Source organism: Podarcis gaigeae (assembly GCF_964106915.1).
Source record: "Podarcis gaigeae genome assembly, chromosome: 7".
NCBI classification, from domain to species: domain Eukaryota; kingdom Metazoa; phylum Chordata; class Lepidosauria; order Squamata; family Lacertidae; genus Podarcis; species Podarcis gaigeae.
Window position 1 is genome coordinate 35,116,201 of NC_139683.1, and position 13,445 is coordinate 35,129,645.

Below are 13,445 nucleotides of genomic sequence, written 5' to 3' on the forward strand. Positions count from 1 at the left end.
TTGGATAATCTGTATAGATCCTTCTTTGGAGTCCAGTTTGCTTCCATTCTCTTTCAGTTTTGATGCTGCTGTCCTTCTGTTTTTTGGATCTATAGTATGGCCATTATGATTAAATTTTATTTATCACTACATGTGCAAGTTGAGGAGTGAGTATTGGCTGAAGAAGTCCTAAGTAAGCCCTTATGTCTATTTTATTTTATTTTATTTTATTTAGTCAATAATCTGTTGTGGAATAAATGTAATTTGTGAATGCTATTAAAAGAAATACATACCTTACTTTATATCTAACAGTTGATAGCTACTCAGTTGCAGTTTAATTATTTTTCACAGGACATAATCCCTGGTATAAGTAAACAAATGGGCACATGCTACTTTAAGTGGTCTACTAACAGTTTTGCTGAGATTGTTAGTTAGCTTATTAAAAACCCTCTCTTCTGTTTGATAGCATGGTATTTTGCAGAATCTTGTAAAACCTTTTAAAATGTAATAAAAATTATTTAAAAGAAGTACCCACTCTCTCCCAATTTATTCACTTGATATTCCAAGAGGAAAACTGTATACTGTAATAGACATCCTGAGTTATCCTTTCCTTACTTGAGGTTGCATCTGTTACCAAGGAAAGTGCCCATTCTCTCTCTATTGCTTGGTATTTCAGTTATTTCTGGTTTGTTTGTTTTTTAAACATTTTCTCTGTTCCTTCTATGCTAGATATATAGGGTGATACCAAGTCCTAGTCATACTCAGTCTATCCATTGAATCAAATGGATTTAGGTTACTTAACTCAGCAGGTTTCAGTGGATCTACTCTGAATATGATTTAGTTGGCTATAATCTACCCCCTTCCATTATATGAGCTACTTAGATACAACTTGTGCAAAATTATATCCTGGATAGGATTATGTCCTCTCATTCTAAAGTCCTTTATCTTGGGGATTTTCCCTCCCCCACTCTGGAAAAGTAAACAAGTTGGAGGAATAATTGTGTTGGTGTAGTTTGCTGTTCTTTGGTTTTTTCCAGGATTTACCATTTAAGTTTTTTTTTTAAATTCCCTTTGTCTTTGTCTTCCCTGCAGTTCAAACTTTTTTTTTAAAAGGTCATGGGAATTGAACGTATTCTGAATGAAAGCTGGGTTCTCTACTATTGGGAACCTGGAATTCTCACTATTTAAATAGGTAATGGTAAAATAATTACTAGAGCAGGGCAAAGGTATATGCAAATCCTCCTAGCTCGCTGGTGTTCCAACAAGTGCTACTATGCAGCTCAATCATCTGTCCTGGTACTGACTGTTGAAGCAGCTGGATTAGTCTGTCATAGGCCAATACTTCTTCACTTGGGTGGTGGCATCTGCTACTGTCTTTTACAGGAGGCAAATTCCCAGTCCTCAAGTACACTAACTCTCAAACTTTAGAGAGTTAACAATTAAAAAAGAAGGATAACACTTCTAAACTTAGAGTAACAGAAAGAAACACAGATGCCAACAGCAGCACTACTGTTGCCAATTCAGAAATATATGCAAATATATGCAAAACTTTTTATTAAGCCAGGAGAGATGGTTTTTTTCCTGGTATACTTCGTATCTTGGGGCAGTGACTTTTAAAGGCTCCCACTTCCTACTCATAGATATCCTTAACTTCAGTGAGGGGAACTCTCAGCAGGACCTGGCCAGAATATCTTATTAGAAGGAGGTATTTGTCATATAGAAAGTGCACTGGAATGAAAACCTCCCAAAAACTGAGGTAAAAGACATGTAGGTTGTTTTAAAACAATAAAAGGAAAATTACCGTATTTTTCGCCCTATAGGACGCACTATTTCCCCTCCAAAAATGAAGGGGAAATGTGTGTGCCCCCTATGGGGCGAATGCAGGCTTTCGCTGAAGCCTGGAGAGCGAGAGGCATCGGTGCGCACTGACCCCTCTCGCTCTCCAGGCTTCAGGAAGCTATCCGCAAGCCTCGTGTGCCCGGGGGGAGGTCCCGCCGGGCGCGCAAGGCTTGCGGGCAGCAGTCTGCAGCCCGAAGCACGGGGCGTGCTACGCAATGCGCCCTGTGCTTCGGACAGATGTCCGCAAGCCTTGCGCGCCCGGCAGGAGGTCCCGCTGGGCGCGCAAGGCTTGGGGCGGCAGCCTGCAGCCCGGAGCTGTGCAGCCTGCAGCCCAGCCTGCAACCTCCACGAGCTGTGGAGCCCGTCCCCTGCTTCGGGCAGATGTCCGCAAGCCTCGCGCTTGGGGTGGCCCTTGCTTGGGGCGGCAGCCTGTTCTGAGGGCTGGGGTCGGGGGAAGCTCAGGCTTCCCCCACGCCAGCCCCCGCGTCTGGGGGGGAAATATATTTTTTTCCCTTTAGTCCCCCCCCCAAAAAAAAACTAGGTGCGTCCTATGGGGCGAAAAATAGGGTAGGTGACCTGGCTATGTCTAGACAATAAACGTAGGTGGTGTAGTATATTTTACTTCTAATGAGTGGGACAACCTGATTAAGTGATACTACTTAAACATGCACCACGTAATTTGCTCTAATTACCAATTGCTGAGGGCGATGCTAGCAGAGTGAGTGATTTGTCCTGGGACAGTGTGTCTTACTAGGCAGTAGTAGTACACTGATCAGCTTTAGCTAAGTACATAAATGGAAGTGGTCCTTGAACTTGAGAAAGCATATCCTTCGTGAAGCACTGCTTTTTGAAGAGCTCACACATAGGGAGAAAAAGAACATTCTGACTTTTGAAACCAAGCAGTGGAATAAGCAAATAATCAGTGGAAAAAGCAAAATATTTAAAACAATGACTCTGAAATTCAGACCTTTTAAAAATCCCAAGTAAGTTTTTGTAGGAACATCTTATTGTAATTGAGTTCATTATCTGTTTAGGGTCAACGTAGATGCAACATTGTGGTGAACAGTTAGTGCACAAACACTCTGGCATTCTTTCCTTATATCTGATACTAAAATGCTTGATCAGTGCCTTCCCTGGTTCCACTCTCATTTGAATTTCCAAAATTTTGGTAACAGGCTTAGATGCCATGGTGAAAATTATTAATATTAACACTTCACATTTTAAGCACTTTGTATGTTAAGATAATAAAAGTATAAGACTCCTGTCTACTAGCTCACAATCTCAAGAGGCGCAAGACAGAAGGAAAAAGGAAGGGGGGGGAGAGCATTGGAACAGCTGTTATTTCACTAGTTAGTAGAAGGGACCAAGTTGGTTACTCTCACTTGCCATGATGATCTCCTTGGAATAGGGCTGCCCAAGACATTTTGTGTGCATGAAGATCTACACCAGGAACAAGCAGGGAATAAAGATGTACATTGGGAGCAAGGCAGGGAATCAAATCAACATTACTTGACAGTTGAAGCGGGAATCAAAGTCTGTCGTGGAGGACAGGGCTCCTTCTCTGAATCACACTGGGCAGGTGCGGATCCCAGGAGACCCCAGAGGGCAGTGCCTGTCATTTCCTCCCAAGTGTGAGAAGAGACCAGAATCACCTCCTATTTGCCAAGAATCCACTGTATAGGGGGCATGGGGTGGGGAGCCTGCCAAGGATGCAGCAGATCTGGCCTCCAAGGAGTTTGTTGCAGCAGCAGCAGCAGCAGCAGCAGGCAATGTATTTGTTGGTGGCCAGATCTGCTGCCCCTTGTGGATCCTGCCACCTGAGGCAGTTGTCTCACCTTGCCTTAAGGGTGGGCAGGGCTGGCCCCACCCTGGAAGACAGGACATACAGTCCATGGTCTGCTGGCTGGTGACATAGGTTAGAGTTATATCTATTACTGTGAAATTGTGGCAACATTCTCCTGAGGATATGTTTTTATAACTGGTGCTTGCAAAACTCGGGGTGCTTAAATTTGATGCAGTGTTATATAAAATGCTACATTTGAGGTTGCTTTTTGTCTTTGAACATGTCTTCTGTGTAAAGCAGAGCAAAACTTTTAAGATAACAATATAAGTAACAAAAACATTTTATTGAGTCGGAAAAAGATGGATCCAAAATAGTCTATGCTTGTAAGAAGGAACAATTTTCACTGCCAGCTGCAGCACTGAATGTGAATTGTAGGGGAAGGCAAGGGGGTAGCACAGTGGGCTGAAGTAGTTGGTGGCTCCTGAAAGCCCATGTACATGCACAAGCCATCAGATGCAAATGTAATGTGGAATCCACAATTCAGTGTTGTAGCCATTTATAGTAATAGTTTATTATCAATGTTACAAATTTTTTTTGTTCTCAATACAGATTTTGTCTGTATTGTAATCTGAAATCTAGCTTTAATTCTATTTCTAGGAGAGTTTAATAATACTCAGTTTAAACACATTCAGTAGCCAAAGTTTGATTTCTCACTGTATATTTGCCAATTTCCTTGCTGAGCATAATGGTGTGCTCTTTAATGTTGCAGTAAATGGTAATAAATCTGACAGATAAGTGTATATTGTGGCTACAGTAAAACACACAAAATTGAATCAGTGCTTATGATTGAAATATGCTATATTTACCAACATTAAATTTTGTACCAATAGAACAGAGGTGGGGAAACACATGCATGGGGGCCAAATGCAGACTTCCAAACCTCTCTATTGGGTCATTGGCACTCTTCACATGCCACACCCCTCACCAGCTTTTTTCACTCACTCCTTGAGTGTTTTTGCTTAACTGGAATGTGTTCTTGAACTCTTAATAATGAGCTTAATAATGAGCCCTTAATGTGTTTGTGTAGAACCTAGCCAACTGTACAAAGGTAATTTTTTCTTGGTCATCCTGATAAATAATGTTTATTGGGGAAAGGACAGGGGAATGTGACCCTGTTATTCTTCCTAGGTCTCTCAGTTGCTTTTGATACCATTGATCATAGCAGCCTTCTGAGACAACAGTGGGATTGGTATTGGAGGCATTGTGTTACAGTGGTGATGGTCTTTTGGCTCCCCGGTAGTTGTGATGTGGGCTGCTGCAGGGTATAATCCTGTCCCCAATGCTGTTTAACATCCATATGAAGCCATTGGGAGTGGTCAGTAGGAAATGAGGATTGAGGTATGCTGATGATATCCAGCTTTACTTCTCTGTAGCATCTGAACCAGGAGATGCCAGGCAAGCCCTGGACTGGTGCCTGGGTTCAGTGGTGGGATGGATGAGGGCCAATAAAATAACTCTGAATCCTGGTGAGACAAAGGCACTGTGAGTGGCTCCCAAATCCAGATAATTGGTCAATTGCCTGTTGTAGATGAGGTCATAGGTCCCCTGAAAGAGCAGCCTAGTAGTCTGGGGGTGCTCCTGGATCCATCTTCATTGCCAGAGGTCCAGGTGACCTCAATGGCGAGGAGTGCTGCCTTTTAAGACCGCTAGCTGCAGCTGGTGCAAAATACTGTATGGTTACTGGGACAGGATGTAGCCAACACACCCCACTGTTGAAAGAATTGCATTGGCTACCAAGTAGCTGCAGGGCTACATTCAAGGTTTTAGTTTTGCTGCATAAAGCCCTATACAGTCATACCTTGGGATAAATATGCTTCAGGATAAGTATTTCTGCGGTGACTTGGAAATAACGGAGTGTGTTACTTCCGGGTTTCGCTGCTCGTGCATGCGCAGATGGTCAAAATGACGTCAATCGCATGTGCGGAAGTGGCGAGAGGCAACCTGCACAGATGTGCTGTCGCGTCTTACTTTCTATTCAGGATACAAATGGGGCTCCGGAATGGATCCTGTTCGCATCCCAAGGTACCACTGTACAGCTTAGGTCCAGAATACCTGGCAAAATAATATTATCCTATATATGCCTAATCAGTCACTGCACTCTGCAGGTGAGGGCCTCCAACAGGTACCATCTCATCAGGATATCTGTTCTACACAGCGTAACAATTGGGCCTTTAATGTTGTGGCACCTACCATTTAAAATCTCTCCTCTTTGACAGCTGCTGTTTGTTTTCTTTTTGTCCTTCCTTTCTTAAAGAAGCATTTTAAGTTGAGATCTTCCCCAGTCTTCAGCTGTTTTGGAATTGTTTTAAATATCACTTGTTTCATCACACGTTTGCTGCCCTGGTCTCCTTTGGGAGGAAGGGTGGGATATTAATTTAATAAATAAGTAAATAATTTGTTTAGATTTTACCAGTGCCATTTAATGCATAGATAGAGTTTGGCATAACATGAGCTAGCCTTAAACCTCAATCAATAGACGTGTCAAATGCACAGTGCTAAAAGTTCATAAAATGTTTATGTAAATGTCTCACAACTCCAGTTCCAGATACTCCTTAGCCATTATGACATTTTGATTTCCATGTGGTGTTTCAGTGCCCCCATACTTTGAATCAAGTGAAATACAGATTTTTTTTTTTATTATAAAAGTATGTGGGGTCAGTTTTACCACTAAAGTGATACTTCAGGTTACAAACACCTCACGTTACAAACATATCGGGTTACAGACTCTGCTAACCCAGAAATAGTACCTTGGGTCAAGAACTTGGCTCCAGGATGAGAACAGAAATTGTGCAGCGGCAGCAGGAGGCCCCGTTAGCTAAAGTGGTACCTCAGGTTAAGAATGGCTTCAGATGAAGAACGGACCTCTGGAATGAATTAAGTTCGTAACCAGAGGTACCACTGTATTGTGGTGACTGACAGAACTTAAAAATACACCCACATAAAATCCTAGGGATTGAAGTGTCCCTGAAAAATGCTGCTCAGTTTATTAATTTCTTTTCATGGATGGGATCCAGTGTTATGCCTGCTCACACCGTGGGTCTACTACTTCTCCTTCCCCTATAGTCCCTCTCATCTACCGCAGTGATTTAGGAAACCCGTTGGAGCAGATTTTGAGGGCTTGTAGGGTGCTGGAATATGGGGATAAGAGAAACCAGAAGACCCGCTGTGCAAGCAGATTTCTGTAGTGGATGCAGACAAACATAACTACAGATGCTTAGCCTAGAATTTGCTTTTTTCATATTTTGTAAGAAAAGAGAAAATGGGTTATTTGAAAACAATATTTTCATAATCATAATCAATGGACTTTAGGTGATCCCTTTACTCCTATAGGAATAAATTTCCAAAATATGTTGTTGAAGGTTTCTTCAGGTATTTTTATAACCAGCCAGCTCTAGCAGCTAAAAACATACACCAGGCTGTGGCTAAGAAATGAACACATTTGCAGAGAATGGAATGTAACAACTGCTGACTTTGTCATTAATGTGCCACTATACAGTGGATAAAGTAAGGAAAACTGTGGCCCGTTGCAAAGAGGGAGACTGACAAGAAATTCGCTCAAGATTCTTTACTGACAAATTCTGGAATATCAATACTAACTAGCATTTTTGGTTCTTAAGGAGATTTGATACTGGTAAGTTACATGTCAGAGAAAGAAGATGATTCTCCCTTTTTTAAAAAAAATGCTATAGTGAAGTTTTGGCTCATAGGCCTAAATAGGTCTGTCAGGGTCAAAGCGTAAGCAGCATTTCTCTTACACTAAATCTTAGCACTAAGATTAAAGATAAGCTTTTTTCTGCTCTGACTAGTTGAACTTTGAATCAGATGATATATAATGTCAGGTAATTGACAGCTGAGCAATCCTGCTCACCAGTCAAAATAGCCTGTAGAGTGTTGGCCAGTTCTGAATTTGACCCTCTGTGCAGATTAGATTATTCACCCTTGCTTTAATGCAGAATGTTGCAGCAATCTTAGGCCACAAGTTCAAGCCTGAGATCATCATTATAACAAAAATGCTTGAGATCATTTCTTTCATTATAATGAAAGTAAAAGTGGTATGGATACTTGTGAAGTGATGAGTCTCTATACCACATTAAAACACTTAAGGAAATGGGGGCCACTAATGTATTTTTTCAAATGTAGTAGACATTACCTGTTTAAATGCCAGTACTGTTTAGAAGCTAACAGCCACAATGGAGTGAGTTTGGAGTTGGTTATACTGTACTCTGAGATGAATACAGAAACATAGTCATATTGTCTGAGATGTCAAGAGAGGAAGCTTCAGAATTGGTAGGGCCTTCCACCAGGACAGCATAAAAGAGGAAGCTATTGCCTCTGTTGTTAATGCATCAACAGAAAATTGCAGCAACAATGTGCTTCATGTAACCATTTTGTCTGTTCTACTCACGCAGTTGTGAAATGTGCTGCTTGAGTAATGTGTGCTATGGTTGCAAGGTCTGTAAGATTTGTTGTTGCAGGTAATTCACAACTCATGATTATTGCACAGTTATACTTGTGTAACTGTTATAATATGTATGTTAATAGCGCAATATGTTTTATGTTTTAAAAACTGTGGGGTCAGTTAGATCCTACAAACTGTTCTTGTAGCTTTATGTACTTTGAGTTGTGGGGTATTGTTGACCCTGATAATTTATCAGCAGGTTTTTTTTCTATACTGAAAATAAAGTTCTCAATGAAGGCATACTTTAGCTTGCAAATGGTGTTATGTTTAATATAGTTTTATTGGGGCACATTTGACTCAAAGATTGTAATTTGAGGCTTTTTTATATTAACAGCGCTAAGCTCACATAGACCCTCCCCAGCTTCCCTTGTCAAAGCAAATAATAATTTGCCATTATGGCTGAACTGATCAAATTATGATTTGTGCAAGCCAAATTAAAATTTAAAACAAATGAGGAAGTTGGGGTAGGAGTGAGTGTGTTGGTCAAAGGCTAGATCACATAACATGGTTTGCTGCTATTTCCAAACTGGATAATACCGTGAGCTTTTCAGTTGTAGCAAGAAGCAAAATAAAATTCTATGTTCTCGTTTAGTTATTTTCACCTCATTATAGTGATAAAGCCTAGCAGATGCAACTTCATCTATGTACTTATGGCTAGATTTGCTGAGGTAGGAAAATTTTATGGAGAGCATGCAATTGCATGTTTGAAAGATTTTAAAGACTTTGTTTTGAACTATCATCTTTAAAATAAAAGGCATTGATCAGGGCATTTAGTAAGTTCACTGTATGACTGTTACACTGCATACAGAAACATCTACACCTTGCAACTGTGCTTGGTTGCAATTTTCTCTGTAGCTCTTCGACATGGTGTATTTCACTTTTGACCCTATTTCTAGGAGATGTACGAGTAAGAAGTCGGGCAGGATTTGAAACAGAGAGAAGAGGTTCTCATCCATACATTGATTTCCGTATTTTTCACTGTAAGTATTTAAATAATAGCAGATCAGTAATAAAGGGTTCCATTTGTGTTTGGCTGTGGGGCTTCAAATAATTGATGGCTGATTTAAAATGGAAATTTACATAATTTTTTTCATTTCCCTGCAAATAATGCAGTATCTGTTTGGAGAAATTAAGAATTTACACAGTATGCAGGATGATATATATATATATATAATATATATATATAATATATATATATATTAATCCATGTGCTACAGACGTGAAAATAAACTGTTTCTTTTAAATTAATGAATAAAAGGTCCATATTCTCCAGGGTGCTATTCAGTCAGCTTGATATGAAGCTGGTCTGTTTCATATTCTTATTCCCAAGTATGTAACCAATACACCAACAATACCTGTGCACCAATAACTTCTCTTTGTATGACTGATAGAAGAAAATTATTATGTAGCTATGCATGCTGAATATTAAAAGTAGGTTGGAATCCAGAGATGCAGTTACTTAGTTAACTGGACACTGGTGGAAGATACTGACTTTTTCTAATTCCCCCTGCTGCCTCCCCTGAAAATTTCCTCTGGTAAGGGGGAATCATTCAAAACGACATGGGAGATGACATGGGGGAAGGTGAAATTGTTAATTGTATCCCCTTCACCTCTCTTGGATCAGACTTGCTTTTGTGAATAGAATGATCCCTCTATGGAGGGGCAAGTCTGTATTCAATCCATTGTCTATGCTGTTGTAATTCATTTGGTAGAGCTTTCTTGTTTAATCGAAAATTCCAGTGGTAAAACTTATCAGCAGTACAGCTTTTGGTTTCTAGCAGAATCTTGCTCCCAGTAATTCAGGTTTCCTGAAGTTTAGCTTAGCTATTTTTTTCTGCAGCATGAAGCCTGTTTCAATAAATACTCAAAAAACAGAGCTGAACCTAACTGCAGTGCATGGAGTCTTCACCTAAAATGTCAGGTGTTAAATTTTTATTTTATTTTCCCATTTTTTGTTGATTGTTTTATGTACACCACTTGGAAATGCACATAATTAAACTGTATATAAATGTATTGAATAAAAGAAGAGAAAGTACTTTAAATTGCAAAATAACCTCCTTTTTGTGATATTCTTCTCTCTCCCCTCTCCCTAAAGTTAAGAACTGAAAGATATCATGACAAAGAATGAATTATCTTTGTCTGTTTAAGCAACCATTATCTTTAGATGGAAGTGGAGATATTTGTCCTTTGGCATGAAGGTTTGAGAATAACATTGACAAGTTCATTCAGAAAGAGAAATCATTCACTATCCATAAGTAGTAGCACAACAATAGAACGGTACTTGATAGGCCTTGGTAAGACATTTAAAGCATTTTTTTCAGATGCAGTTATCCCCATAGTTTCCCTCTTGGGCAATCCTACACCAAACACTAACTTTGCACATATATATTTATTATTTGAGAAATTATTTGATTAATTTTCTTATCTTCAAAATGAAGGTGCATCCATTTTCCATAAATATTTTAAAATGTTTAGTTTGGTCTGAAAGCTGCTTCCTAATGTTGATGTTTCTGAGAAGACTTGGCTTGGCTTCAGCTGGTCATTGTATAAAGAAGCAGCATTATGCCTGAGATGTTTTTCTTCCAAGGGATACTCTTAAAGGCTTATATAAATTTGCAAAAACATCCACCTGATCTCCCACAGATTCTGTGTGTAAAGCTTTATTTATAAAATGTTTATGCCGCTTAATATAATAATAACCTCTAAGTTGTTTCTGTTGATATAACAATTAGTAACAGTTTATAAAAGCTAAATAAAGAGTAATACAGAAGTATAAATTGCAAATGAAACTCAGCAATGTGCAAGGAGAAAATTTAAACTTTTGAGTTGGAGTCCAGAAAAGCTTGAAACAGTCAGGTCATTACTGTCTTTGCATTCCAATTATCTGATGGAGGGTATGTGAGAAGCTGGGATGCCAAACTGTGAATAACTTGGGGTCTAACTACTTGGAAGAGTGCCTCTCCCTATATAGTCCTGTCCTGGATGTTAAGGTCTGCCATGAAGGCCCTTCTTAGCATCCACACCACCAGGTATTATATATTATGCAGTGATGTAAGAGAGGGCCTTCTTCCTGGTGGTGCCAGTTTAAAACATGGTTGTCCACCTCAGCCTTTGATAAAGATGCCTTTAATGTGTAGCTGTAACTTTCAGCTGATGTACATTGTTTGATGGTTTAGTTAATTTTATTTATTGTAAATGAACACTGATCTTATACGTGCTTGTCATTCTCTACCCCTTTCTGGAGATCACGTGGTGCATGGTGGGCTGTCAGTATTTGAAATAAATAAAGTGGAAGAGCAATACATCATAACACTTGTCTGAAGGGCTGTTGCATAGTAAAGGGCAAATACTTGGTGCTGCTTCAGTGGGCAGGAGTAGATGTAATGGCCTTAATTTACAGGAGTTAAGATTTTGGTTGAATATTAGGATAAACTTATTGACAATGGAACCAATTAACTAGAGGCATAGTGGGTTTTGCCTTGCTGAAGATCTGCAAGAAGAGATTGGACAGCTGATTGTCTGGAATCTTCTTATTCCGGTTTCCTGTTTCTTTAGGAACCTCATGCTGGACTTTTGTCACAGTTGTGGAGACAGGACCATACACTGTTTTCCAGAAATTGAAGTTTGTAGCATTCAACTTGTGTTTATAGTCACAGAAGTCTCTTAAATTCCAATAAAGTACTTTTTTAAAGTCCTATGCCCTCATATTTTTTTTTTAAAAGGCTTGCCTTTCCCAAACAGAATTAACATATGAAAGACCAGTTTCCTTCTGTAACAAGTGATGAGCAAAGTTTGAATCTTACGATGAACTGCATATTCAATTAAAAACGTGTTCTGTTCCATAGAGGTAATATTCTTGTTCCCTGGTTGTCTGCTAATTCTTAATTTTGAACTGAACAGATGGAGAATTTATCTCTAAAAATTGAGACACAAGCAGAGGGCTTTCTAATTTCTTCCTCAGTATAAACAGCAATAGAGGGTTTCTCAGGGTTCTCCTCTTACATTCCCACACTGCTCACTCCCCTACACAAAGCAAGACAGGTGAATTGAAGTGAGCAGCCAAAGCATGTAAAGGAAGAGTGCTTAGCAGTTGCTGTTGTTTATCTTATTCCAGTGCATTATTATTAGGGTGCAGGTTTTGTTAGCTACGGTAAATCTTAGGAGGATGCCTTATGTTGAATCATACTGTTGGCCCGTTTAGGTCAGTATTGTTTTATTTGGAAGCAGCTCTCCAGGATTTCAGAGAGGCCCACATGGAGGTGTTGAGAATTAAAACTCTGACTTTCTATGTGCCAAGCATGTGCTTTATCATTGATGTATGCTCCTTCTTTTAAATGCCAATCGCAGATTAGGGTATTTGTGCTAGGGGTGTGCAAAACATTTGGACAAATGAAGAATGGGGCTGCTTAAGACATACTTGGGGCTTGTCTAAATCAAGCAGGATATCTCTGAAGTGTCCTAGACCAAAGTTCCAAAGTGCTTCAGAGATGTGGTTGCTGCAGACAGTGTGTCTGCAAAGATGGAAACATTTATCCTGAAGCTTGCCGTTAAAAGAATGGCGTGCGTACTTGGGTGGGAGGGAGGAAGAACTCCTTTGTGGCTGATGGGTCTTGATTCTGATCAAAGAGAATGATTTTACCAGGGTGCTTCAATCACAATGCTTTGGGGAAGGAATGTTAAAGTAATTTATCACTTTGTTCTTCTATCTCCTGTCCTGTAATTGCTGTTCTGGGGGTGCTTGCTTGGAACACAATCAGCATCCATTTCTCTGTGTCCACACATCCACTCCTGTCCAATTAACATTGCACTTTCTATGGGCAGAATCCAACTGATACGTCTAGTGCAAGGATTTCCACGTGTGACATAACTTCCCTTCCCTTTCATCTTCTACCCTCTCCCCTGATCCTCCAAAAATCGGCTCAGAAGGATTTGGGGGGGGGGGGATGCATGCATTTAAGGGGCCATGCATGGAGAGGAGAGGAAGGGGAAGTTCCTTTGTGCAGGCCAAAGTCCTTGCACTAGCAAATCTACTTAGTTTGATACTACGCTATAACTTTGGGTGCCAGTTGAGCAGAACACAAGCCTGAAGCTGCATTTTTCATTAACCAGAACTTCCTAGCCTCTGCTCTCTTCTTTTTGAATTTTTGCAATTACTTTCCTTGGGCACTTCTATAATGTTTGACATAGGGGAGAAAGCAGATCTCTCCTCCTAGAAATCAACTTTAAAGGCAACTAGTACAAAACGCCCTAGACCTATTTGTTGATAATTAGGCTGGGTTCTTACACTAGGATACCTCTTTCCATGTATGTTATATTTTAATGCAG

At 39.9% G+C, this 13,445-nt stretch overlaps 1 protein-coding gene across 2 annotated transcripts in view; it reads left to right on the plus strand.

The window, feature by feature from the left end:
- PDE7A (phosphodiesterase 7A) overlaps positions 1-13,445 on the plus strand; it is a 52,887-nt gene that overhangs the window by 19,193 nt on the left and 20,249 nt on the right. The window contains exon 3 of one of the 2 annotated variants that reach the window (XM_083747899.1): positions 9,017-9,100. The exons of the other annotated variant lie outside the window; for it this stretch is intronic. Within the exon in view, the coding sequence (XP_083604025.1) occupies positions 9,017-9,100 (84 nt within the window). The remainder of the gene's footprint in view (positions 1-9,016; positions 9,101-13,445) is intronic. 2 annotated transcript variants of the gene reach the window in all.